The 27976-nt window shown below is 39.5% G+C and overlaps 1 protein-coding gene across 3 annotated transcripts in view; it reads left to right on the top strand.

Moving 5' to 3' along the window:
* Positions 1-27976, top strand: part of LOC119856417 (aminopeptidase O (putative)) — a 372700-nt gene that overhangs the window by 73288 nt on the left and 271436 nt on the right. For all 3 annotated transcript variants that reach the window (XM_043515026.1, XM_043515028.1, XM_043515027.1), the window contains 4 exons: positions 3-955; positions 11245-11411; positions 17771-17927; positions 21898-22146. In XM_043515026.1, the coding sequence (XP_043370961.1) occupies positions 111-955; positions 11245-11411; positions 17771-17927; positions 21898-22146 (1418 nt within the window). In that variant the 5' untranslated portion in view covers positions 3-110. The remainder of the gene's footprint in view (positions 1-2; positions 956-11244; positions 11412-17770; positions 17928-21897; positions 22147-27976) is intronic.

Below are 27976 nucleotides of genomic sequence, written 5' to 3'. Positions count from 1 at the left end.
AGAGTAAGAGAGAAGTGGTGGAACTGCAATTCACTACAGTAACTTATATGAACCAATTGTTATTTATGCCACTGGGAGGCTGAAAGTCCTGGAAACATGTTATGTAAGAAATGACAGAGAATTTGCAAAGCCGTTGTCTAGCAAATTGGAACATGGAGACGAAGCTAGATCCCGCTAAGGATGACCTGCCCCTAATGGCCAACACACGCCACATGCTTGTAAAGCATTATGTATTGGACTTAGATGTGGATTTTAAAAGCCAAGTTATTGAAGGCACCATAGTTCTCTTTTTTGAGCCTGGGAGCAGATGCAAAAAAGGAGGCAGTGCTGGGGAAGGAGCCTGTCTTTCACAGTCAGATGAAACATTCAAAATTAGGGCATCTGAATCTTGTCACAGTCCTGTGACAAATGTAAGTGTCCGCTCATCTAAAACGGGATATAATGATTTTTCAGTCTGTGCTAAAGGTGAAAAAGATACTTCTGATAAAAATGGTAACCATAGCAACAGGGAACAGGCTTCTGGGATTTCTAGTTCAAAGAACTGCTGTGACATAGAGACTCATGGGAGTGAAGATTTTTTGCTGGTATTGGACTGCTGTGATTTATCTGTGTTAAAGGTCGAGGAGGTAGATGTTGCTGCTGTGCCAGGTATTGAAAAATTTACAAGGTCTGCCAAGCTAACTGATGCTGAAGAGCTGAGAAATCTTAGGAATCAGATTGTACATGAACTTGTGACTTTACCTGCGGATCATTGGAGGGAACAGCTATACTATTACACCCACTGCAGCCAGGCGCCTGGTTGTGGAGAGCTTCTGTTTTCCACTGGCACTTGGAGCTTGGAGATAAGGAAAGCAGAGGTTCAAGCACCAAGAGACTTTCCTCATGCCATAAGGATATGGTACAAAACAAAGCCGGAGGGAAGATCAGTTACATGGACCACAGACCAGAGTGGCAGGTATGTAACTATTGGCTCTACAGCTGTACACATGTTAATTTTATATGCAGGGAGAGAAGAATTCAGAGTGATGCATTAAATGGGAGTAACTGTGCAAAGAAGATAAACATTCATTTTCACTGCTTTCTTTTCATCCTTAGTCTGAATTCGACTGGATCAGTAAAGTAGGTAAACTGAAGGGCAGACAAAACCCTAACAAGATTACATTCCTTAATCCTGGATCAAATGATTGCCTTTATCTAGTTTGCATATTCAGTACTGGAAGTAATGGATTGTGTTGAATGTTGGGTAAAGGTGGTATGTGTCCAGGGGGGAGGGGCAGAGGGTGGGATGAGGCAGAAGTGGGGGAAGATAATGTATAAATGACAGATACTTTCACTTTATATTCTGCGTTCTTTTTCCTTCCTAGCATAAGAAACTGATCATATAGTATAACAATTTGTATCTGTAATACTGAATAGACTATCTCACAAACTAGCCTTTTGTCATTTATTAATTCTGTACTGAGTTTATAGTTAGAATCTTTTCCTATTTAGTCTCCCTTAACCAACTTTTAAAATCCCCTTTGTGCATAATATAAAATACATTGCTGATGGCAGCTAAATTGTGAGTTGCAACTTGAGTGGAGATTTGGTTGTTATATAGCATTGTAAATGTACATGATGCTGTACAGAGTACTTAAAGTTAGGTTTACAATTACATGAACTGTAATTTCATTGGATCGTGATATTTAAAATGGGATTTCAATAGTTCATTGGATTCTTCAGTGGAGATAGTTGAGAAATAACAACAAATCTACTGTGCCATCAAGTTTGACGGTGGTAGGGAACCAGATTCCAGTAAACTCTTGTCACTCTTCCACAAAACAGAGACTGAGCGGTCAGTCAATCTCAGCCACACTAGTGGAAATTGAGTTACTTCATTGAAGTCAGAATTTGGCCCCCTAATTGTGCATAAAGTACTTGGACAATTTTAATACTGAACCTACTCAAGCTTTAAGCAAAGAGTGTGTTTGCTCATGTTCATTACTAATCAGTAGATATTTCTGGTCCCGAAGGAATATTCATTTGATGTGGCACCTTTATGAAGTGAGGTCATGCATTTTTTACCATTGAATTGAGTGAAGCATGAGGAGGTTGAGTTGCCTGTTATCCTACAAGTGTGTCAGTGGCTCTCTGTCCTTCATTTTAGCTTTTATAACTTTCTGGACACCAGCTAGCATCAGACTTTTTTTTAGAAGTGTTTTTTGGTTGTTATTCCAGATTAATGTTTTGAACATTTGGGAAATTTTTATAGATTAAATCACTAAGTGCTCTTAGTTTTTAATCTTTTTTCCCCATTTGATTCCTAGGGATAATAGTGATGTTTTTGCTGCTTATATTTAGAAGCAGCTCATGGGAGTTGCACAGAAGTGTGAAGGCTTTTATGCTTCTGTACAGTGGAAAAGATAATGTGGTCATTTTATCACAAAGTTTGATGGAAACAGTCTATTGTAACTTTGTTTTCTGTCTCTTGTAGGTTGATTTTTTTAATTGCTGTATTCCAGAAACTATTTCCTGTCACAAGTTTTCAGATCACAAAAAGTTATTAGAATCCTTATTTTCAAATGTTGTGAAATGAGATTTACAGATGATACATCTATAAATGTAGGGATTCACTCCTTTCCCCACCACATAGAACTTTGTCATTATTTATTTTTTCTTTCTGTTTTCATTTAAAATATAAAATCAATTAATAGTATATGGAGGGAGTGATGTTATAGTGTTTTATTACTTCTACAATACCACATATGTGCATGATGCTGTATAGGCAGACAGAATGTCAATCCTTTCTCCAAGGAGTTTACAGTCTAAGGTTCCAGTCTTCCAAAAAATTGCTTGAATGAATATGAAGGAACAGACATTCTGTAGTCATTTCAAATGAAATATCTTCTAGTCTGTTTGTACAATGCTTTGAAGATGTAGTATTCACTAAATATTATATCACCTTTTAAAAATTTTTTTTAAATACTTCTGTTTCTGTCATGAGTCACAAAAATCTATTTAAGTAGTGTGATTAGGATTAGTGGGCTGGATTCAGATGAGTATATGTGCAATGAAATTAAATACAGGCATAATGGATTGCATTCCTTTTTTCCAAAGCAAGGCCTGAACACATGGAATTTCAGTGATTCACTGTTTAACACTTTGATACTAGAAAATGCATTAATGCTCACAGTAGGAGCTTCCATCCAGCCCCAGGACATTGGGTTTATATGTTAAAAACAGATGCCTTTTTGAGGCTTCCTACAAGAGCAATAAATTATAGGGCAAAAAAGAGAAGCAGGCTTGCCTTTTTTTTGTTCTTGCCTTTTCCCAGAAGTCTGCAACAGTATCCTTATTAAGATAAAAATATGTGTAAAACAAAATATCACTTGAAGTGTGGGAAAAGTGACTAGGGTCCCAATTCAGTGAGGCTTCCCAAACTTTGAGGATGTGAGTAGCCCCACTGAAGTCAGTGAGACTACTCACGTACTTAATGTTATGCTCAAGTATTTTGTAGATTTAGGACCTATCAAAATTCATTTTAGGATTCCATGCTTATTGTTTAAGTAAATGATCCCATATTAAATATACTCAGGTTAAAAAAATTATGATTTTCACAACTGCCAGCTTTGCAAATTAAACCTGAAGTGTGAAAGTCCAAACAGGTTCCTTCTGCCTTTACTCTTTGTCCACTCTATAAAGAAATTTCAGTTGGAATTTATTTTACAATTCGGTTGATGTATACCTGCAACAGAATTCACCTTACTTTCTCAGAACTGTTCTAGCAATAAAAAACCTTACTTTTCATAATAAAGGAGCAACAGGACTTTGAATACATACAAGTAACATATTTGTTGAGTGAAATGATAGCATGTTAGTCAGTTCTTCTGTCTATAATGACCATTTAAAATAAAACCAGAATATTCAGCATAATCTCTAGAACAGGGGTTCTCAAACTGTGGGTCAGGACCCCAAAGTGGGTCACAACCGCATTTTAATGGGGTTGCGAGGACTGGCTTAGATTTGCTAGGGCCTGGGGGTAAAGCCAAAGCCCGTGCCTCACTGCCTGGGACCAAAGCCCAAGCCCTGAGGGGCGGGCTCAGGTTACAGGCTCCTTGCCTGGTGCTGAAGCCCTTGGGCCTTGGCTTTGCCCTCTCACTCCACCAGGAGTGGTGGGACTCGGACTTTGGGCCTCCCCACCCAGTGTGGCGGGACTTGGGTGGGCTCAGGCTTCGTTCCCCTCTGTTGGGGTCATGTAGTAATCTTTGTTGTCAGAAGGGGGGTTGTGGTGCAATGAAATTTGAGAACCCCTGCTCTAGAACCAAGGGGTTCAAAAAGTTTGAAGTATCTGGACTTATTTGAATCGAATTTATGGATCTTTTGAGATCACTTACAGCTAATTTTTTATGTAAAAGTATTGGACAAAATGTTTTAAAAGCATTCTACCCCTATTTGTCTTTGTGCAAGCTGTAAAGCTTGCTATTTTCAGCGTAAATCTCTATTTTAATAATAATTATTATTATTAACAAATAATTCAGCTGAGGCTCTCAAGTACATCATAAATATTAATTGATTCACACAGTTCCCCCTTTGATGTATATAAATTAGTGTTTCCCCAAGTTTACAGGTAGGTAAACTGATGTAGAGGGAGATTGTGAGTACCTTGAGGTCACAGAAGAAGGTCAGTGGCAGATCTGGGGATACCTAAGAGTCCTGTTTCCCAGTTCTCTGTTCACATTGTTAGACCACAGTGCATCTTCTGTAATAAGAGCCAAAGAATTAGTAGAAAAGTGCTGCAGAACCTTTTCAGAACTGAGTGGCTTGCCAGGAGCCTGAGGGCTGCATCTAATTTACAAATGGATTTACATGTAACTTTAAGCAGAGGTAAATGCATACAGTTTATGTTTACAGAGCACAATAAATGTACATAATACTCTACAAAACATGTAGAGAGGCCAAATGTGTTTGAGAGTTACATTGGAAGGAATGTTAAAAGGAAAGAGTAGCACTGCTTCTTTGCACTGAAGGCTTTAAAGACACAAACATTATGTGATGCAGGTAGGTTGCTAGGATGGTTGTTGCAGTTGTTCAGATTCATAACGGAAAAGAACTGCTGGCTGGTATTTCCAAAGAGGATGTTTCCAAATAGCAGCCCTCTTATGTAACTCTGGATATCTATTGTTTGTCAAGCATACTGGCATATAAAGAAATTCAGTAAGCTTCTCTCAAGAAATATGCATTGGAACATTGTGAGTCCGTCAATTCTAGATAAATCTAGTTCATCTCGTCTTTTGGGTTCAGTTTGTGATGTGTTTGCAAACATATTTCTGTCCCTTTGAAAGTGTCTGAACCTTTCATCAAATTAATTTTAAGGCCTGGATTTTTCAGCAAAGGGATAACTGAAACACTTGGGAAATCTGAAAACAGAAAAAACATTCTGTTTCTCTTCATGACTGCACCCAAGACCTCTGGTCTTTTGGGAGCTGCAGACAAAGGCTCATGACTATCTTCTGCTCTCCTGGCATTTGCAGCCAAAGGTCTCTGCTCCACTCCTAATTTTAATATTTTAGGTACTTGTAAATAACATATGTCAGCATATATTATTATTATTCTTAAATAATCAAGAAGTAGTTTTTGACTGATTAGACATGTGACATTATCATCTCGATTACGAGTTAAAACATTGTTGAAATAGATGCATACCTCCTAACATTTAAAGTTAATAAAGCTGGGGGAGGTTTTGCCCCTATGGTGGTGGAAGGCACCAGAGTTGTTGCCCTGTACTTACCCCACAGAGGCAGCGTAGCAGCTCCTGTCCCATGGGGCTGACTGGGCTTGGCCCCTGATGCTCTGGTTGTAATGCCACTCAGGTTTGGCCCAGTGCCCCTGATGTGGGGGAGAGGTGGGTTGCCAAGCCAGATTTAAGTGAGTGGACCTGCAACTGTATTTGCCAGGGGCCAAGTTTCAAGGCCTGTGCTGGGGAGCTGAGCCCAGTCAGGCCTGCAGGACAGGAGTGGCTTCAACTGGGTCAGGGTCTTTTGAAGGTCAAAGCCAGTTGGTCCCACACAACCCAGGACTGTTGAGAGGTCTTTATATGGAGGCAGTGCACACTCAGAACTATAAGCTGTGTTTTGGGGCAGTCTATCTATAGAATCAAGCAGACACTATTTCATTGGTTTGCATTCTGAAGGATAGCTTCACAGCCAGAAAAGAGGATAGAAATTTAATCATTATTAAAAAAGAAAACTCAAATTAGGAAGAAATTGAGAGTTCACCATATGGTTGCTGGAATCACTTTGATGGCCTGTGGATTGTGCACCAAATGAGAAATAGCTCTTTTCCATCATTCAATTAGACATTGTCATTGTTATAGGCCAGGCTTGGAACAACACTTTGAGTAGACTTAAAAAAATCCAAGAAGGGATATACTGATTCAGATAAAATGAGAGCCAACCCAACCATGAACCAAAACATTTTGAAAGTTTGGATTGGTTCTGTAAAATATTCTTCACTACTGGGTCCAAAATCTGGTTTCTCTCTAATATGCCCCGGGCTTTTGATGATAGCCCTCAAAATCCAATATGACACTTAGCAGGTCTGGCAGTTGCTTATTGGGTAGGTTGCTGTCTTCAAATCTATCTAATCTAGTCAAGTGCTCATTTTCTGGATCTGCCCATTGTGGATTTCTGAAAAGGGAGAAGCATTTAACTACTGAGCTTTTGTTCCCAAAGAAGGGGAGGGAAAGAGGAAGAGATAAGATGGAATTGGGGAGAGGAAGAAGGAACAAATTAGATTAGAAAGTTCTCTAATATAATTTTACTTGTTCTGATGCTGTGCTGAGGGTTTTAGGAATTCAGGGTATTTTGGTTGTATTTTTGATAATTATTTCTATGCAAATATTGGGGACATAAAATACTGAAAAATATTTTTAAAAATGAAAAATGGGTTAGTTTCAAATACTTTGAAACTAAAACAACATCAGAAATTTTTTCATGAAAATAGGTTTTCATTTTTTTAACATCTCTAACTAGGATAATTTCCCACTTATTACTGCAAAAAAGGGAATGCAATTAACAGGGTAGCCTTGCACACAAGCAAGATTAGTGACTGGATAGAACCCTAGAGTCTAAGCAACTCTCAGACTGATTCCCACCACAATCGCCACCACTCACTCACTTCTGGAAGCAGAATCTGAGTGGGTTGCAGCTCATGTCCTATATTCCAAGCTCTCCAAATACATAAGAGTTTGAAGTTCTAGCAGTCATAAAGTTGGCCATTGTGGGTCACCCAATACATATTTATTTTATTATCTCCTTTTCAAACCTTAGGCCCTTTACGTTTTGCTGGGACTTGTCTTTCCATAGTAACTCAATCTCTGTGGTAACACCACAGTAGGAGCCACAGAGAAATGGACTGCCTAACTGCTTCTCTCTCTTCTGTTCTCTAACTCCCCCTACTTCTGTTAGAAGTGGGGTCAGATAGATCATATAAATGTCTGAGGCTACCGAGGTAACGAATTATGAAGAAAAAGAGTTGCCAAGTGTAGGGGTGACTTGAAAATGTGATGGCTACATGAACTTTAAGAGGGAGAAGAGACTATATTAAGAGAGGAAGAAGAGAGATACAGAAAGAATGGTGAGCTAGGGAGGAGGACAGAAAGGAGGAGAATTGCCATGTCTCTCACTAGCTGTGGTAATGGTAATTAAAAAAAAATCGGTGTCTGATAACAGCGGTCTAGAACTGATGGTTATTTAACATAGACACTATGTGACATATCCTGTGTAGATAGCAGTTCCCTGATGCTGTAAGGGAAGTGCAGAACCATCATTTCAAGTCAAAATTCTGTATTTCTGGTCCACTCATCTTCTGGAATTGAGCAGCCCTGACCTAAAGTGGGGAATACGGCCAACTACAATATACTCTGTAATTGTGTAGCACCATCACACTGCTGACATTTTAACACGTCTCTAATGCATATTAAGTATAGAAAAATAAATAGCAAAGAAAGTAAAACGTGATTCAGAGGAATAGAAGGAACCCAATAATGCTTGATTTTGTTTTTCTAAAAATGTGGACAAAACAGGTTAAAAATTTCATTGAAAGAAGAAAAAATATTTTTGTGTAAATCATGGCAGAGTTTTCCTTTTTGCAGATCTTCTAAACTCTTCCCTCTCTGACAGAATGAGACAGTTCACTGTTAGTTGACACCTCAGCTAGTGCCAACCTGTCAATCAGCTAATCTCCAGGCGATTGTGCCATGAGTATATGAATATCTAACAAGAAGCTGATGTAACTGTTGTTCTGACGTTCCCGCTCAAACTTTAATAGGGCTCTGTATGATCTGTTGCTATTTTCATGGCAGACTTTGACAAAATTTGAATATTTGAAGAAATTTGGTTTAGGAATGATAAGTTACTCAGTATATCCAGGGCCGTCCGTAGGGGGGCATGGGGCCCAGGACAAATCAGCCTTCCTGCTAGTCTTTTCGCTGGCGTGCCTGGCCGCCACTTGCCCTCTTACATCCCCCCGACCCATCCACTGCTCTCCTCCTCCTCCTCACCATCCGCCCACCTGCTGCTTGCCTCCTCACCCAGCTGCCTGCTGCTCGCCTCCTCGCCATCTGTCCGATGTGCCCCCTGACCACTGCTCTCCTCCTCACCATCCGCCTGCCCGCCTGCCTCCTCACCCCCTTCCCGCCTGCCACTCACCTCCTCACCTCCTACCTGCCCGCTGCTTGCCTCCTCACCCCGCTTACCTGCCTGCCTCCCACCTAACCTCCCCACCCACCTCCTCACCTGAATATTGGGACAAATCGCGTCCCGATCATACATTGGTCAGGACTCTGGATAAAGGGCTAAATATCAGGACAGTCCCAATTTTATCGAAAGGCGGGGCCCGCAAAGCACGGGGCCTGAGGCGGTTGCCCCGATTTGCCCTACCCAAGGGAGGGCTCTGAGTATATCTGAACAAAAATAGCATAAAAACAACTATGGAAAAAATGGAAACCCTGGATTTACCAAATATTATAACCATTCTCTAACTTTTCGACTTTCCTTTATATGTGGGATCTAATTGTTTGTAATTGTTGCTATATTTATGTGCCAATTTAATATATCAAATACTTTAAAAATGAAGGTAAAGGTATTTGAAAATTAGAAACTGCACATGCACAATATGCTATTTTGTATTTATTTTCCATATTAGTAGCATAGGGCTGGGAGCCTGGAGATTAGGTTCTATTCCCAGTTCCACCACTGACCTGCTGTTTGACCTTGTGCAAGCCACTTTACTTTTCTGTACCTCTATTTTTTTTTTCTCCAATCCTTCATTTGCTTTGTGTATTTAGATTATGAGCTCTTTGGGGCAGAGACTGACTCTTACTACGTGTTTTTACCATGCCTAGCACAATGGGGTCCCAATTTTGGATGGGATCTCTGAGTACCAACCTCATTAGTTAATTTTTAATAATAATGTGTATGTACCAAATTACAGAGCTCTGTATATTAAAGAGTAGAGAATAGGCTGATATTCAGATGATACTGGAATTCAGATGTCCTAATATCTGTGTGACATTTGGTATATGAGTATAGGGCCAGATCCTGGGGTCTGGGCTTTGTGTTCTCAGTACAGCTTATGTGTATGTGTGGGTGTGGCACAAAAGTGGGGGTAAGATCCAAGGCTTTAAGCTGCTGATGGCAGTCTGGTACCCCAGCGTAAAGGATAGTAGCTTTCAATTGCTGTATGTTATGCCTACTGCCTGTGGGCCCAAAGGGTTTTTCAGCAGCTGGGGTTCACCAGCATGTAGGAACACATATGTTATGCTGACTACCTGTGGGCCTAAGCGGCTGTTTTGGCAGCTGGGGTTTGCCAGCAGGTAGGCACCCCCGATCTTCTCTTTGCCAGAGTTTGAGAGTGTGGGTTGGCAGGGAAACCTCTACAGTCATGCTATACCACTCAAGGAGTTCCTCATGCTGGGAAATCCTCCAAGGGCCTCTTAGGCGAGGTTTGAGGCTGGTTTAGACCATTGGAGCAGAGCAAAACAGTCTTAGCAGGGCCAAGGCTCTGGCTAAAAATCTGAATATCAGCATCACCTTTCTCATAGGAATTCTTCCCTGGAGTACCTGGGCTCTCCTCCTACAATCCTGTGGTTTTTGTGTGGTTTCCATGTACCTGGAACCATCCTCTACTCCTTCTCTTTCTCTTTTGCCCACAGATGCTATAGGGCTACTAACTAGTCTTCTACTTCTGAGATTTTTGTGGTGCAAAGAGTATCTTCTAGAGAGTAAGTGACCTGCCTGACAGGGCCAGCTCTAGGTTTTTTGCCGCCCCAAGCTCAGGTGGGGCTGCGGCTCACAGGCGGCGCTGGAAGCGGAGGGAGTGATGTCACCTTCTCCCAGCGCCTGCAGGGGCTTTACCCCTCCCCCACCCAGCTGCGCAGAGAAGCCCTGATAGAAGGGGTGGCACAAGGCAGTGCAGCAGCCAGTGTCCAGATGAGGCAACGCAGCCCCGGCTCCCCAGCAGGACTCGCCTTCTCCTCCCCAGGTAGTGGCTGGGCCCTGGCAGCTCAACATCCCGGGGCTGGGGCTTCCCCTTCCCACTGCGGCCAGGGACGCGGCGCCCTCGTTCCGTCTGAGTGACTGGCTGGATGGTCCTGCGGGCCAGATGTGGCCCGGGGGCCATAATTTGCCCACCTCTGCTTTAGGGCACACTTCGATCACATTTTCAAGCTTTTTTCTGCAATTGTGAGGTTTATAAATTTACTTTTTTTTTGTAGTTGAAAACTGAGATTGTCACATAGTCACTTATTTCTAGTAGTTAGTGCTTAAAGAAAAACACCAGGGATTGTGAGACTCATGATAAAATAGCGAGAGTTGGCAACAGTGTATTAGTGGTCATTCTGAAATACTCACATTGGTCACTTGGGTTCACAATTCCCAGTGGCTGGAGAATTGTTGCCTGAGGTCCAAAGGTCATGGCATGAGCAAGGGAGCAGAAGGGATGGGAATATCTATGTTATTTTTTTCTCTGCTGCCTCTTACTTATAAATTAATCTGTTAGGATGGATAAAAGCAAAACTTCAAGGTTTGATATCTTGGTTGGTTCATATCATGTTAGGTTGAAATCCAGACAAAATGAGATGCTGAAAACCAGTTAGTAGGTTAGAATTTCTTTTTATAATGAGAAGTTCTACTCAGCCTTCACTATTTCATGTTTTAGAGTAATAATGATGTCACTCTTGTTTTTATCTTTTTTCCCTCCCTATAGGCCATGTGTTTATACAATGGGGTCTCCAATAAACAACAGGGCCCTTTTTCCATGTCAGGAGCCACCGGTTGCCATGTCAACATGGCAAACCACAGTCCGAACAGCTTCTTGCTTTGTTGTCTTAATGAGTGGTGAAAATTCAGCGGAACCATCACAACTTCAAGAAGGTTTAGTATATATATTCTTAATTATGTGTTGTACAAAATGATGCTAGCAAAGTGCTAGAAAGTAGTTTACAAAGATGGGTGCACATTATTATCTCCATTTTACAGAGAGGGAAATTAAGGTACAGGGAGGCCAAGTGACCTGCCCAAAGCCATGCAGCTGGTGGGAGTACTTCGGTGTTCTAACTTCCCATCTTGTACCTCATCCACTGGAATATACTGGCATCTGTTTTTTTCAGGTGTAAACTTCACACAGCTCCCTAACTGGCTTAGTTTCAATCTAAAGCTAAATATTTGGCAGATCAGCCCACAGACTGCTGAAGGCACTGATAACAGGATATAGACTTTTGGTTTGAGGTTGCCAGTTCAGTTTAGCAAGGCTGGTAGTGACTGAGGGTTGTTACCCATATCATAGCTGCTTGGTGAACAATGTGAAATGAGTTGATGATCTCAGTTTGGTGCAAATTGTCCATAAAAGATCTTCTTTATTTCCACTTCTTTTGAGACCAGTGCATGGCTCCCAGTGCTCACTACTGCCTACCTGCTTAGAGTTATGCAAGGTATGTCTCAGTGCTGTCTTCCCTTTGTTTTTGCTGCACTTCTTCATCACAGCCTCCATGCACAGCATAAAGGGAAAAGCAAATGTAAGGTGGTGCCAAGTCTGACTGCACAGAGGTAATTTCCCAGGGTTAGTTCTGAGCTATCTTTGCATACTCCTAAGGTCAGTATTTGCGTGATTAAAAAAATTAATTGGGATTAATCGTTCTAAACAATAATAGAATATCATTTATTTAAATATTTTTGGGTGTTTTCTAGATTTCTAAATATATTAATTTCAATTACAACACAGAATAGAAAGTGTACAGAGCTTGCTTTATATTTATTTTTTATTACAAATATTTGCACTGTAAAAACCAGAAGAAATACTATTTTTCAGTTCACCTAATACAAGTACTGTAGTGCAATCTCTTTATCATGAAAGTTGAACTTTGTAGAATTATGTACAAAAAATAACTGCATTAAAAAATAAAAATGTAAAACTTTAGAGCCTACAAGTCAACTCAGTTCTACTTTAGCCAATTGCTGAGACAAACAAGTTTGGTTACAATTTTCAGGAGATTATGCTGCCCGCTTCTTGTTTACAATGTCACCTGAAAGTGAGAAATGAAGTTTGCATGGCACTGTTGTAGCTGGCATTGCAAGATATTTATGTGCCAGATGCGCTAAAGATTCATATGTCCCCTCATGCTTCAGACACCATTCCAGAGGACAAGTGACCATGCTGATGATAACAATCATCAAGGTTCTGCTTGATAACAATCCAAAGCAGAGCAGACTGATGTATGTTCATTTTTATCATCTGAATCAGATGCCACCAACAGAAGGTTGATTTTCTTTTTTGGTGGTTCGGGTTCTGTAGTTTCTGCATCTGAATGTTGCTCTTTTAAGACTTCTGAAAGCATGCTCCACACCTCGTCCCTCTCAGATTTTGGATGGCACTTCAGATTCTTAAACCTTGGGTCAAGTGCTATAGCTATTTTTAGAAATCTCACATTGGTACCTTCTTTGCATTTTGTCAAATCTACTGTGAAAGTGTTCTTAAAACGAACATGTGCTAAATCATCATCCGAGCCTGCTATAACATGAAGTATATGGAAGAATGCAAGTAAAACAGAACTGGAGACATACAATTCTCCCCCAAGGAGTTCAGTCACAAATTTAGTTACCGCATTATTTTTTTAAGGAGCATCATCAGCATGGAAGCATGTCGTCTGGAATGGTGGCCGAAGCATGAAGGGGCATACAAATGTTTAGCACATCTGGCACGTAAATACCTTGCAACGCTGGCTGCAAAAGTCCCATGCGAATGCCTTTCTCACTTTCAGATGATGTTGTAAATACGAAGCAGGCAGCAGTATCTCTTTAAATATAAACAAACTTGTTTGTCTTAGTGATTGGCTGAACAAGAAGTAGGACGGGGTGGACTTGTAGGCTCCAAAGTTTTGTGTTTTGTTTTTAAGTGCAGTTATGTAACAAAAAAAAAAAAAGCTACATTTGTAGGTTACACTTTCACAATAAAGAGGATTGCACGACAGTACAAGTGTATGAAGAGAATTTAAAAATACTATTTCTTTTATCGTTTTTACAGTGCAAATATTTATAACAGAAATAATATAAAGTGAGCAATGTACACTTTGTATTCTTGTATTTTGTGTTATAATTGAAATCAAATATATTTGAAAATGTAGAAAAATATCCAAAAATATTTAATACATTTCAACTGGCATTCTATTGTTTAACAGTGCGATTAAAACTGTGATTAATTGCAGTTAACTCATGCGATTGACTAAAAAATAATTAATCGACAACCCTCGTAAATACCACTTACAGGACTGAAGAAGCATTTTGATTTGCATATAGACAATCTAAAATCTTTAATAGCCATTCCATTTAGCTGGATATACTTTCTTTTTTAAAAATGGTTAAGTTTAAATGAATAACAGACAACAAGAAAAGCAACCAGACATAATAAAGCAACATTTTTTAAAGGAAGACCTGTGCTCTCAGATGCATACCTACATTTGTATACGTGCAATTTTCATGGTTACATACAAAGGCTAGCTGATTGTGTATGAAAATGGATAGTTTCCTGAGTAGCAGTTCTGGAAACTGCATATGCAAAAGCGTGCACCCAGTTGAATACACATTTTTTGCAGGCCTCCTTTTTGAAAAATATGGCCCATACTATTATCATTTAGAAGTACAGATGGGACAGATCAGTTTATCAAACAACAATAATCATAAATCTCCCAAAATGTTGCACATTTAGGCATACATACATATTGAGGCATTTTAATAAGGTGTGAAAGTATTTTTGAAAATGGTAGTACATACTTTATGAAATGTTTGGAATGGGAAAAGTTTTTCACCGAGTTGATAAATTGCAGATACATTCAAAGTGTTCTGTAAGCCTTATGATCTTTAGGTTTTTTTTCCAGGAGTGTTAGAGTTAGTAAGTCTCCAAGTCATTTAGCCTTGGATGGTGGGTGGATTTGTTATTCAACACTTAGCTGCTAACACTGGTTTCTTCCATCCCACATGCATGCAGTACACAAACTTCTTTAATCAAAAAATACCTTTAGATCCATTTTGATTTATTTTTGAGCATCTGTATCTTGGACACATTATGGCTGCTATGATCCAGCGTTCTATACATTGCTCGTTATATTTTTCCCTTTAAAGTAGAAAGATTTCCACACTCCCCTTTCATTCACTTAAATCCATGTAGAAATAATTTAATTAAAGATTAGTTTTACTACTGAGAACAAATGGGACCATGGAGAAACACCTACTTTCCCTTTCATAGCTTGCAACCACAGCAGCTTGTTCTGCATTCAAGTCAGATTTCACAAGCTAAGCAGGGTTAGGTCAGTTCAGTAACTGAGTCAGAGATCTCCAACATGCATCTGATACAAGTGCTGCAGCAAGTGCTGTTGCTAATTCATCAGAGTATCTGAATATTAACTAATACTGCAGCACTCAGGTGCTAGGGAGCACTCTGCTACTCTGTCTTCCAAATGCGATGTGAAATCAAGGTGCTGATTACTAGAAGTCACTAAAGATGTCTTGGAACTTTTCTGATGGGCAAGGCTCTTAATCCCAATTTCCCAGACAAATAATAGTTTGGGTAATTACATTTTGTTTTGCTACGCTATTTTTCACTTTCTTTCTGAAAGTGTTGTATAATGGTTTTATGCATTACTAAACATAATAGTGTTTCCCTTCGGAAGTGGCTGAATTTCAGTGGTGGATGAAGTAACCCTGTGTGTGTGTGTGTGTGTGTGTGTAATATGTACCTCAGTTTGTATTTAAAACACTAAAGAATTATTTGTGTTTTAAATATGCTATATAAATATAAGAAAATATTCCTTTTTGTTAGGTCAGACGGTAAGATACACTGACACTCATATTTATTTTAGTTATAATGCACGCATTGGTACTCAAAACTGTTTTAAAACCATTTCAAAGACAGTTAATATTTGAAATACAAAAAAATAAATTGCTTTTTAAAATTTTCTTTTCCCACACTTATGAATAGATTGCACTTTTCTAGCCTTTTTTAACTGAGTCCTAAATAGATAACACATGAGTTAGAAAATATCCAGTTTTATTTAGTAGGATTTTAGTTTTTGCAATTATGCAGCTATTAGGCATGATACAGTAAATACTTGCTTTACAGTTGTGAAGCAAATGTCCAATTGGGAAGTGGATCTTCAAAAATAACCTACTGGAAAATTGTTTAAAAGTATCATGGTTTTACAATCTGTTTGTACGTATAGGAAATAAGTAATTTTAAAGCACAGCTGATTTTAGGGATTCATAGATTCATAGATATTAAGGTCAGAAGGGACCATTATGATCATCTAGTCCGACCCCCTGCACAATGCAGGCCACACACTCTCACCCATCCAGTCCTGCGAAAAAACCTCTCACCTATGGGATGAGATAACATGTGTGGGTAATTAGGAATCAGAAATTATGGGGTAGGTGCTCTTCCTCCATTTTCTGCAGGAAACACCAGCTATTTTCCTTGTCTTGCCAGTGAGCCCTCACATAGCACAGAAATGTTTCAGTGACATGGAGTGTTACTTGCACTACAAGGAGGAAGTTCATATGCATTGTGCTGAGTTCATATGCATTGCTTTCCCTTTCCCTAAAGGTGGTGCTGTTTCCAAGAGAGTCACATGAAGGCATTGGAGTGAGAGAGAGGAGAGCAATAAAAGGAATCAGGAGAAGGGGAAACACTGAAGATAAGGGAGGCAAGGAAAGATAAGGGAGAAGAAGAAAGCAAGCGCAGGGAAAAGAGGAGAGATAGAGGAATTAGGAGGGACAAAAAGAAAAAAAATTAGAACAGGTGACAGACATTAAAAAAAAAAAAAGGAAGAAAATGGGAAAGTAAGAGTGAAGGGGAGAAGAAGAAAACATGAGAAACAAAGGTTTCAGAGTAGCAGCCGTGTTAGTCTGTATTCGCAAAAAGAAAAGGAGTACTTGTGGCACCTTAGAGACTAACAAATTTATGAGAGCATAAGCTTTCGTGAGCTACAGCTCACTTCATCGGATGCATTTGGTGGAAAAAACAGAGGAGAGATTTATATACACACACACAGAGAACATGAAACAATGGGTTTATCATACACACTGTAAGGAGAGTGATCACTTAAAATAAGCCATCACCAACAGCAGGGGGGGGAAGGAGGAAAACCTTTCATGGTGACAAGCAGGTAGGCTAATTCCAGCAGTTAACAAGAATATCAGAGGAACAGTGGGGGGTGGGGTGGGAGGGAGAAATACCATGGGGAAATAGTTTTACTTTGTGTAATGACTCATCCATTCCCAGTCTCTATTCAAGCCTAAGTTAATTGTATCCAGTTTGCAAATTAATTCCAATTCAGCAGTCTCTCGTTGGAGTCTGTTTTTGAAGCTTTTTTGTTGAAGTATAGCCACTCTTGGCTACGCTTGGCTGTAGACAATGGATCGAGTGGTATGATCTGGATGAAAGCTAGAGGCATGTAGGTAGGAATAGCGGTCAGTAGGTTTCCGATATAGGGTGGTGTTTATGTGACCATCGCTTATTAGCACCGTAGTGTCCAGGAATTATAACATTCAAAAACCAGTTGGAGAACACTTCAATCTCTCTGGTCACTCGATTACAGACCTAAGAGTGGCTATACTTCAACAAAAAAGCTTCAGATTGCCAGGCAGGGATCGTAAGTGTTACTGTTTTTTATTAGACTTTAATAGTGTGCTCTGTGCTGTGCAGAACATACTGAAAACATGGTTCTTCCCCTAAGGAGTTTGTAATCTGAAGTAAACAAACTATACTGTTAAGACAAAAACAGCATTATGCAAGGCCATTGTTAAAGGACTGCAATCGATTTTTTTTACGTTAAAAATGTCCTTTCTTAGAGGACTTAAGGATCCTGTTTGACTCCACCCATGATGGTAAGATTCAGTGTGTTGGATCATTGGTGTAGAATGTTTTCATGAGATTTACAGTCATACTGTTACAATGCTGGATTTAATTTTTTGTAGGTGCCTAGAATCTGAGGATAGCAATGTGAATGTAAGTTTTTAGGTCTATATTATTTGCTAATGTCCATTTCAATCTCCAAGGTAAGTAAGATATAACTATCATGTAGTAAACAATGTGCCTGAATAAAAACAAGTTCATTCCTTCTTGAACAAAAAAAAAAAAAAAAAAAAAAGCAATGAGGAGGTGGGAGGAGAGGTTTGGCTCAAAATTTAATTTCTGGGAAATTGTTCTCTAACCTAGAAGGTAATTTGCTTTTTTTTACTCGTAGGTCTCTTAAGCTGGTACTATTATGTGACCATGCCAATGCCAGCATCCACCTTTACCATTGCTATTGGGTGTTGGACAGAAGTTAAACAGGAATCCTACACAGCTGACGTCCAGACAAATAATGAGTTTTCCTCTCTGTTTTCAAGGGCCGATCTCAGGTTGGTGATTAGGATATTACTAAAAAATAAACATTTAAGTGAACATTCCATTTATTCTGTGAACCATGAAAGTGAATTGTCTTAGCAGAGGGACCACAGCAGAACATGTCTAATCAGAGTAGAAAGAAATCGTAGGGAAGTAAGTCCAGGGGCAAAGGATGGGCCAAGGGTGTGATGCTTATGTAGAAAAAATTAGGTTAATGGAACCTGATAGTTGGTTTCTACATGTGTTCAGCCTAGTTAACAGAATATTTAAGCTCTGCACATTATCTCCTCTTCTATAACCGTCTACTTTGCAAAATCCTGAAATCCTTTCTGTTTTTATTCAGTTAAGAACTGAATAAAAAGTTTCTTGCCTGTTAGATTGCTTTGTAGGTTACTCAAGCTGTTTTGGTTCCAGTTATTTCTGTTTCCATATGGATTGTAAATATGTCACTGCTTAAATACAGTAATCAGACTCTGCATATTGAGGATAAAATGGTGATTTCTTGGGGCTCTTAGGTTAAGCATTTCTGCTGGGTCAGTGCTCTGTTAAATCTAATAGCACTTCCTAGTGAAACTTTAGAGATGGAGCTTTTCTCTTTTTTTTTTCTTCCCAAAAGTGAGATATGAAAAATACAGTTTGAAACTTTGAAATTTTATGCATTTAGATAAGTTTTAAGAATCATTGCATGTTTACCTATTGTGACAGGGTAAGGCCAGATGGCTATAGGAGAGTAATAGAAGGCAGATATATTAGCCCCAGGCTTAGTAGATCCCTTTTCCCTGGGTAAGGTAACAGGGAAGGTTCCAGAACAACCAGGAACCTTCTGGAGACAATTAAGACAGAGAGGCTGTCTTAATATGTTGTTAGTTGTAGTAACAAAGGAAAAATTCAGTTATTCAAGTACCTTTAAATATGATGATGATGTTTTTATTTGTTTGTTTTCCCTTTTTGATCCAGGGATTTCATAGCATTTGAGACATAAATTAAGAGTCACAACAGCCCAGTGTGATAGGTAAACATTACTATCTCCATTTTACAAATGCGTAGACTGAGGCACAGAGAATTTAAGTTATGTGCCCAAGGTCACATAGTGGTAAGGGAAGGAATAGATCAGAGGACTCTTGATGCTTTAAGGACTACATGAAGTTTTTCTTTTCAGTAAAGAGTTTTGTGTGCAATAATCTGCAAGTATTTTCCAGTTGTAGTTTGATTATTTTTTTTTTTTTTACTCTCCCCCATGGGAGTTCAGTGTTTGTTCTCTGTCAGTTGGAGGCTGAATCACAGCAATTTAGAAACAAGCAAATTGTATCTGAGCGATAGAGAAGTTTCTTCACTAATGAAAAATTCTCTGGGGCCTATGTTTTACGTTCTTTATAAAAGCAAGCTTTCCTGATGAGAATGTCCAGTTCTGGGTGCCACATTTCAGGAAGGATGTGGACAAATTGGAGAAAGTCCAGAGAAGAGCGACAAAACTGATTAAAGGTCTAGAAAACATGACCTATGAGGGAAGATTGAAAAAAATGGGTTTGTTTAATTTGAAAAAGAGAAGACTGAGAGGGGACATGATATGTTTTCAAGTATGTAAAAGGTTGTTACAAGGAGGAGGATGAATTGTTTTTCTTAACGTCTGACGATAGGACAAGAAGCAATGGGCTTAAATTGCAGCAAGGGAGATTTAGGTTGGATATTAGGAAAAACTTCCTAACTGTCAGGGTGGTTAAGCACTGGAATAAATTGCCTAGGGAGGTTGTTGAATCTCCATTATTGGAGATTTTTAAGAGTAGGTTAGACAAACATTTGTCAGGAATGGTCTGGATAATACTTAGTCCTGCCTTGAGTGCAGGGGACTGGACTAGATGACCTCTCAAGGTCCCTTCCAGTTCTATGATTCTATGAATGTTCTGTGTACCTCCAAACAATGCCTCATTCCTCACAGGGTACATTTGAGATTGCTGAGAATAACATTATATGTGTTTATCCTACGTCCCCACTGCTCCACCAGTGATCCACCCTTAATATGCTGTCTGCTTTTCGCACAGTTATCTTCTTGCCACTCTGTCCTCCTTGAACTGGCCCACAGTGTAGCTATCCGTTTTTCATTCAGTTTCCTCCTAGAATCCACACTTTTGCTGTGAAACAAGAAACTAATTGGCTAGTTAATGGGGCATTTAGGCGTAGTCTATATATCTTATTAAAAATAAATCCAGTTATTTTATTAAAACATATATTATGAGGATGTAGCCAACCACCTCCTGACTTGGATGTTGTATACCTTTTCCCTACCGTCTGTATCACTTGTCTTTTTTGTGTTTGTACAGCACCTTTAGCACATAGTGGGAGCTATCAGACACAAATAATTATTATGATAATGCTGTCCCTATATGTAATGGAACATCAGCTGGCTATTTAGTCAATGACACTGGTTCTCAATAAAAAAGGGGAAAAGAGGCATAAATATGGCTTCCTTTATTTACAAGCAACTTTATAATCTATTTCCTTCTCATCCAAGTCATTAACCCCCTCTGGAGGTATTAATTTGCTTCTTCTTGATGTGACAACTAAAACTGTTCATAACTTTTCTTTCCTTGTATTGCTCCACCATTTCAAACATCTTTAATATTTTTTTCTATCAGACTTTATAAAGTGATGTTATTTTAAGATATTTTGATTGTAGGTGGCATAAAGTGAATATCTCATAAATAACTGGATACAAGTGTAAGTTCCAGTTCAGATACCTGCACTTGAAGGAGTTGTATGTATTTATTATTTGCTTTGCAAATGACAGAAATACACAAGGACACTGCCTGAAGGGAGACAGTGTTCACTAGCCAGCCCTCTGTATAGTAACAATAGTTTCTAGAGTGGAGCGCCAAAGGTAGACAAGAAAAACATAAATCATGGGATAGTAGGTCAGGTACTGAACAATGAGCAGAGATTTTGGTGAGAAGAACCATAAGGAAGGATTCCTTAAAGAAGTGAATTTTAAAATGGGATTTATCTATTCTGATTTTGCTACCTGAGCACATTGTATTTCAAGCTCTAGACACATTGTATATTAAAATTGTACAAACTCATCTGAAATGTAAAATATATCCAATATATCTTAAAAGCAAACCTCCTAAAAAGAAAACCTTGTCAATTGTGCTCTCACCTAGGTAAATTAACCAAGTAGATTTAAAAGAATGTCATTCTTGTTGTTTTTCATTGTTATTAACTCAGCTAGCTATATGCCATCAATTCAGCAAAAGTAATCATAGCTTATAGAAAAGTACTAGTTTGGAGCCTGATCCTGCAAATAGTACTGTTCCGAGGGCTTACAATAAGTCAGCCTCCAAAGTTGCAACTTGAAACCAAAGAGAACGTTTGTGTTGTGCTATGACTGAATTGAAATCTGCTATTTTGTGTAATAGGAACAATTTTTTACAGTTTGTCTGAAGAATTTTTAATTTAAAAATTTGAACTTTGATTTTAATATAAATCAGATCTCTGTTTTCTTTGACAAAAGTAAATCCTTTCTTTGTAACTTGGTTAAATATTTAAGTGTTTCAAAAATATTTAGCTTAGGAACTCTCTGAATCTTTCCTTTAGTTTGAGCTGTATGTTTTTTTGTCCATATACTTTTCTGTATTTATTTTTTATAAAATGCAAACATACAAAGTTTTGTCTTGAATAGTGACTGCATTTTGAAAGCATGTTCTTTTGATGTCTATGTCTGTAAAACAAGATGTTAGCACTTTCATTTATTTTAGATTGGAGTGGCCAAATCAGTTCTACCCAAGCATATCAATAATAATTTTGCCTGCGGTTTTTCACTGCTGCATTGACATGAACAGTGTGACCATACAAAGGAGCCAACTTTGCATGTGACCCATCTGTAGCTTTATCTCCTTGATGTCTGCAGAAATTCCTCACCTCCCGCACACATATTTAACTACATGCATTTGTAATGTCAAACTAAACCATTGTATTTTGTGGTGTTGTCAGGTTGATCGAAGGGAGCTGTGGTCATGTGGCCTATCCTTGCCGTTTCCAAAATCCTGCTGCCAGTTCTCAGCTAGTCATTCCTCATCGAGTCTTTGCTCCATGGTACCTTAAGGATCGTTGTGCAGAGATCCTTCTTGAGCTGATTCCTCAGTGCCTGTCAGCTGCTCATGCTATATTGGGTACCCACCCCTTTTCCAGGATTGATGTGTTGATAGTCCCTTCCAACTTTTCCAGTATGGGAATGGCCAGGTATAGAAACTTCTCTAATATAATTATTTTGTTTTTCTGTGTATAACTTTCTTATTTTGCAGCATCATTTCACTGTTGTATACTGCACTTCGGCCTGTCTACCAGTCAGACAGGGTAAGTTGGGGTATATCTGTGCAACACTTGGAAGAGAGCCTCCCAGCCTGGTTCAACAGACTTGGGCTAGTGGGGCTCACCATAGCTCTCTGAAAACAGCTGTACAGTTAGTGCTTTGAGGTTCCTTCACCTTCACAGTCCAGGCTCCAGCCCAAGCCACAACTTCAAAGCACTGCCTAGACAGCTATTTTTAGAGCTCTAGAGTCTGTCAGCCCCAGCTGGAGGGTTCGCTTCTGTGGTCTGTGTAGACATACTCTTCATGGCCACATCTGCATTTGTCATTTGTGCTATTCCTCAGATGGCATGGGCAAAGTACTCACCCTTAATAGTGAACCAGTTGCTCCCCTTTTAGACATTGAAGGATAATCCTCTGGTGTGGTCAGCCTGTAATGGTTTGAAAATTGAAAGTTTTTTTATATATTTTGTAGGCTACTAGACCAAATGATAGCAAGCCTTTATTTGTTCCTGCTTGCTCTGGTGGAGTTAGTGTAAATAGCAGCAGCTGAATTCCTTTTGTCTAGTAGGTAACAATGCCAGCTTCCCATCAGTACTAGCTTGCTCCACTATTCTCACTGAACTGATTTTATAGATATAATTTTGCTTCATGCGGTGACAGTTTATTTGCATCTCTTGTTATGATCTTCCTCTTTAATTAGGCGTGGGGAAGGGAAATATAAGCTCATTGAGCATTTGCCTCTGAGTTTTTTCCCATTATCCAAATTAAATTTCATCTCTCTTTCCCATTCATTTCTATACTTTGATGTTTCTGTCATTTTAGATGTTTTCTTCTGGTAATGTTTTCCCCATTATTTCTCAGCAAAACAAGGGCATATTAGAAAGCTGACTCATAAGCTTTATGTGGTTTGTGTTTATCTGGCCAAAATTACTAATCCTGAAAACAGAATAAGGGCAAACTGTGACGACAGATATAAGCTAGTATTTATGGAGGTCATGGATATTTAAAAATTAATTATTTTGTTTATATCTACAATATAATTTCAAATGATTTAACTATATGAAGTGTTTATCTGTAGAACAAACAAGGGAATACCTAGCAACTCAAATCCATCTTTTACCTTTACATTTTCTAAAGTCTGCTTAAATCAGTAAAGAGGCAGTATTTGCAAACAGCAGAAGATCAAATGCTGCTGCTATTTGTATAGTGACAACTGTGTCTTAGATGCTTTTAGACCAATATAAAGACAAAGAACATAAGGATAGATATAAAGGGGCATGGCTTGGAGTCGCGGTGTGTCCAGGTTGCAGTTGTGCTCCAGCAATCCTCATTACCCAGTGAGACCCATAGGGGGTGTTGTTGGCCAGGTGTCAGGTGTGAGTTAGAACAGCTGTCAACCAGCCTCCAGACAGCCTCAGAAGATTCTGCTTCTTAAGTTCATCTCCTTACCCCATATAGGTTTCTAATTTTTATTTCATTTTTTAATTTACCGTAGGAAAGCTTAGTTAAGTAGTGAATCTTGCATTTTATTCTGTATTTTGCTGAATGAATACCTTATTCATGTAGATTTATATTTACAGTTTGTGTGATAAAGGGAGAGAATGTTTGTTTAATTTTGACCTCATTGTGTGCGGGAGGGGAAGAGAGAAATTTAGCTTGTACATAATATTATATAGCTCATGGTCTAGATTTGCTCTCTGTTTTATAAATATTTTTTTTTTAAATGGAAAGTAAAGTTTAAGAATTAAATTCTCTCTCTTTGTTGTGTTCAATAAATGTCATCTCCACACCTCCATTCAACATTTTTAGGGGTTCGCAAATGAAAAAAGGGGAAAGGCAATATATAAATGTAAGTGGGGGAATAATCCCGCTATTGTGGGGAACTTTTCTGGCTTCTGCACTACCCAAGTAAAGTGGGCTAGCGAAAGGATCTGAGTCCTCACTCCCACTTCCTTTATCCAGTGGCCTCTCTGCCCTTGAGGACTCCCCTTCCACTCTCCTGTCTGGCAGAGTCCTCGTAACCCCAACAATGCAGGGCCCAGGATTCCTGGGGGGCTTGACCCCCAACCCTACTGTGGTCACCTAGGACAGGGGCTAAGGTGTCCCCACTCCAGGGTACTCTCTCTGTACTGGGCACTTCTCTGACCCACTGACCATTACATACAATTTAAAGCAAATGCAAGTTATTTAATCCACAATTAATTTTAAAAAGAATAAGGAAAAATGGGAAAGGTTAAAGGAAACACATCAACCCGCTCTGTGGCAGGGAACATCACAAACAGTGTCTCTGGAATGTCAGGGTAGTTTACAGTCTGTTCCTTGTAAGTCCCAGGCCTTCTTCTCAGGCCCTGGCTGTGCTGCAGGGATGCTGTGGGTTGGACACTTGCTCTGGTGGTGGCCACATGCTCTCAGGCTCTAAGTGATAGGACCCTTCTTCCCAGTGTCGCCCCCGCCCTGTCGGGGTTATGATCCAAGCCTGGCCTGCAGAGCCCCTTGGCTGAGGCGTCTCCCTGTGCTGAGCCTGCTGCCAGGGTCCCCCTCGCTCTCCCCAGCTGCTTACCGCACCCAGCCCCAGCTGCACCACTCAGTCTCTGCACTGTTGCTGCTCTGCCTCCATCTCACTGGGCTGCTTCTTTGGCCCCTCTGCCTCTGGTTGCTACAGCTCTGCTCCCAGGATGGGTCTGCTCTGCAGGCTGCTTCTGTGACTCTGCTTCCAGCACTGACCTGCTTCGTGGGCTGCTTTTCTGGCTCCTCTGCCTCTGGTTGCTACAGCTCTGCTCCCAGAACAGGGTCTGCTCTCTCTGGGCTGCTTTTCTGGTCCCTCTGGATCTGGCACAGCTCTGCTCCCCAGCTTAGCTTGGGTCCCTGCTTTCTACTTAGCTCGGCCCCGCTCTGTCTGACCCAGGCAAATCCAGCTCACTTGGAGGACGGGACCCCCCTGGCCTCCTGACTCTCTGATTAGCCTGCCTGCCTTGTCATTCAGGCTGACCTGGAGCATTGGCCACTCCCCATTGTTCCTGGGGACTATCAGTCTCAGGGTCCTGATTTCCCATAGACCCTCCCCCTTTTAGTACTGAGAGCTAGCCAACCAAAACACCCCCACTGAATGTTAGTAAGGGGTCAACAGTCCCCTTATATAAAGTGAAGGAAGAAAAGGAGAGAGGGGTAGTCCAAAAACTCTCTTGTGGACCCAATAATATCCTTGGGGAAATCAGAGCCTCCAATGCCGTATATCCCTTCCTCAGGGAAAAGATGCTCTTGGGCTAGTCTGTTACAAAACCATCTGTGCTTATTTGGGTCATGTTTGGTGTATAAAAAATATAGCTATAATCGTGCCCTCTTTGTGAGGGAGATGAGAAAATTTGTGCTAATAATTCCTTATGCTTATTCTGTCTCTAATGGTTGTCAGTGCTAAGTGAGCCATATCCCTGATACAAGTAAATGATGAAAGAAAGGCCATGTGCATTTCTTGACAGTTTTCATTCAGGGGTTTGTCAAGCAAAGGACATTAATATTTTTTAAAAGAAATAGTTTTCAGTTATTTAAATTTCAGGTTATATTTGCACAGCAAAAGAAATGACAAAGGGGCCCATAATAGTTCTTTTTCTGTGTGATTGTGCAAACTGAGGCCTGTGTATATTGCAAGCTGCTTTAATGGTTAATTCCTGCCCATTCCAATCTAATTACCTAAATAACTTATGTTTAGGAGTAAAATAAGTGCAAACTGATACTCAGAACCTCATAACAAGTTTGACTATTACCTTGAGTTAGAAAGGGTGCTGTACCATTAATTTTTTATCTTCAGCATATCTGTAGTAGTATAAACATGACATAGCTTGCCAGCACAAAGAAACTGTTGTTTTGAGAATTCTAATTGTACTCCTGTCTGCCAGGGAAGGAAGCAGTCATAAATTTCAGTCATTATCTTAAGTATCTGGGCTTTACAGCATTTGGCATTTTTCTTTGTCTGTTCCTCATTAGCCTATAGTTACTTGGATTTTGTACCCAAAGTACTTTATTTTACTTGAGGGGGATGTTACCCTACATTCCAGAATGGTATAAAATTATAACGATTCTTGCACAGAATGACTTAATTAGGAGCCTTAAATTGTTCTCTTCCAGAGACATGGTGCAAATTCAGAAGTATTTTCCACAAAGACCTGCTGATTCCTTATGGGAAAAATTCTAGCTGAAAAACCATTTATTTTGCTCATATTTTCTGTTCATCTTACCATGTTTTTAATTTACTATGGAGTTTTGTGTTGAAACTGGGGTATGATTGCTTAGAATAATATTCACAATAAGTGATTCAGTGGCATTTCTCCTGATTTTTATACCGGTACGAGAGGTGAATCTGGCCCAGATTCCCTCATTAGTAACATTGTGTTAATCCCTATGAAAAAAATTGTGACAAAGAATTATGAGCCAGATCTTTATAGGTATTTAAAAGCCTAAAAATGATTTAAATGGGAGCTAGGCATTTTTGAAAATCCCATTAGGTGTCCGTCTGCATCTTTAGCAGCCATGTCTACAGATTCAGCTGCATTTTTCTTAAAGAATTGCTGATGCCTGATAGCAAGTTGAAGTACCATTCATTCTGCTTAAAGACTATTCTGCCTAAGTCTCTTCCCTTGTTTTTTTTTACTGAGGACATTTATATAAAAACCAAACGTTTTCAGTAAGCATAACAGGAAGAGAGATGGGGAGAATGGTCTTGAAGGAGAATGTTTTTCAAAAATTTCAACAGGTTTTCTTAAAAAAATAAGTAGCTGCCTCTGCAACAGTGATAACAGAAGACATAACAATGTAAGTCTCCTAATTAGTTTGTTCGGTGAAGTGGGAGATCAGTTCCTCTTACCCTGAAAGGTGAGCATCATCCATGTACTCTGAGAGCTAAAAATCTAGTAGTCGTAAGCCAACAGGAATATGACATCTAAGTTTGTTACTGTAGCTGTGATTAAGATATCACAACCTAAAGATTTTAACACTAAACTTTGCATACAGGAGCTGTGTCACCCATATGACTTGTCCCATTGAAATCAATAGGACTACTCATGTGAGCAAAGTAACACACGTGTTTGCAGGACGTGGGCCAAAAACTTCTAGTGAAGAACAAGCTACACTGGTTTCATGGCTGTTTGTATTCTTCAAACCACTCTTTCAAATTCCCAGTCAATTTTTTCTCATTCAGTTTGCAATCCCCCCTTCTGATTAGATAGACAGGGATTAACTATGACCCTTCATTTGAGTAATAACTGTTCAATTAAGTATTTTGGAAGTTTCTGTAAGTCCTGCACACTCCATTGCAATATAGCAAAGCCAGCTCCAAATATATGTCTGAAAGACCGAGATTTGGTGAGAGGGCTCTCTGGACTTGTTTAGTGGCCTGAGGCAGACAGATGATCACTAGATTTGGGGCATTTGACAGAGTTTGGTATCAATTTGAAGCATTCATTTTTTCCCCCTAGAGGAATTGGTCAGTCTGGAGTTCATGGCACTCGGAACTGCCCATTATCTGTGCAGGGAGCTTTTGATTCTATCGGGTTGTCTCCCAGCCACATAGAAACTTAGCTCATGATCTTTCCGTTCTCTCACCTTTTCTATCTGAACCCCATTTCTGAATGTGTCATCATCCTAGGAATTTGGATCCTGTTTTCAATGCTATAGGATTTAGTGCTCTTTTAAATGACGGTAATATTTGGCTGTTTATGGGGTTTAAGCATATAATAAACACCTTTGTGCATTAATTCACCTTTGCTC

The sequence above is a fragment of the Dermochelys coriacea genome, chromosome 5 (genome assembly GCF_009764565.3).
Source record: "Dermochelys coriacea isolate rDerCor1 chromosome 5, rDerCor1.pri.v4, whole genome shotgun sequence".
In the NCBI taxonomy this organism is placed as follows: Eukaryota; Metazoa; Chordata; order Testudines; family Dermochelyidae; genus Dermochelys; species Dermochelys coriacea.
Note: the sequence above shows the minus strand (reverse complement) of the source record. Positions and strands in the feature narration are given on the sequence as shown.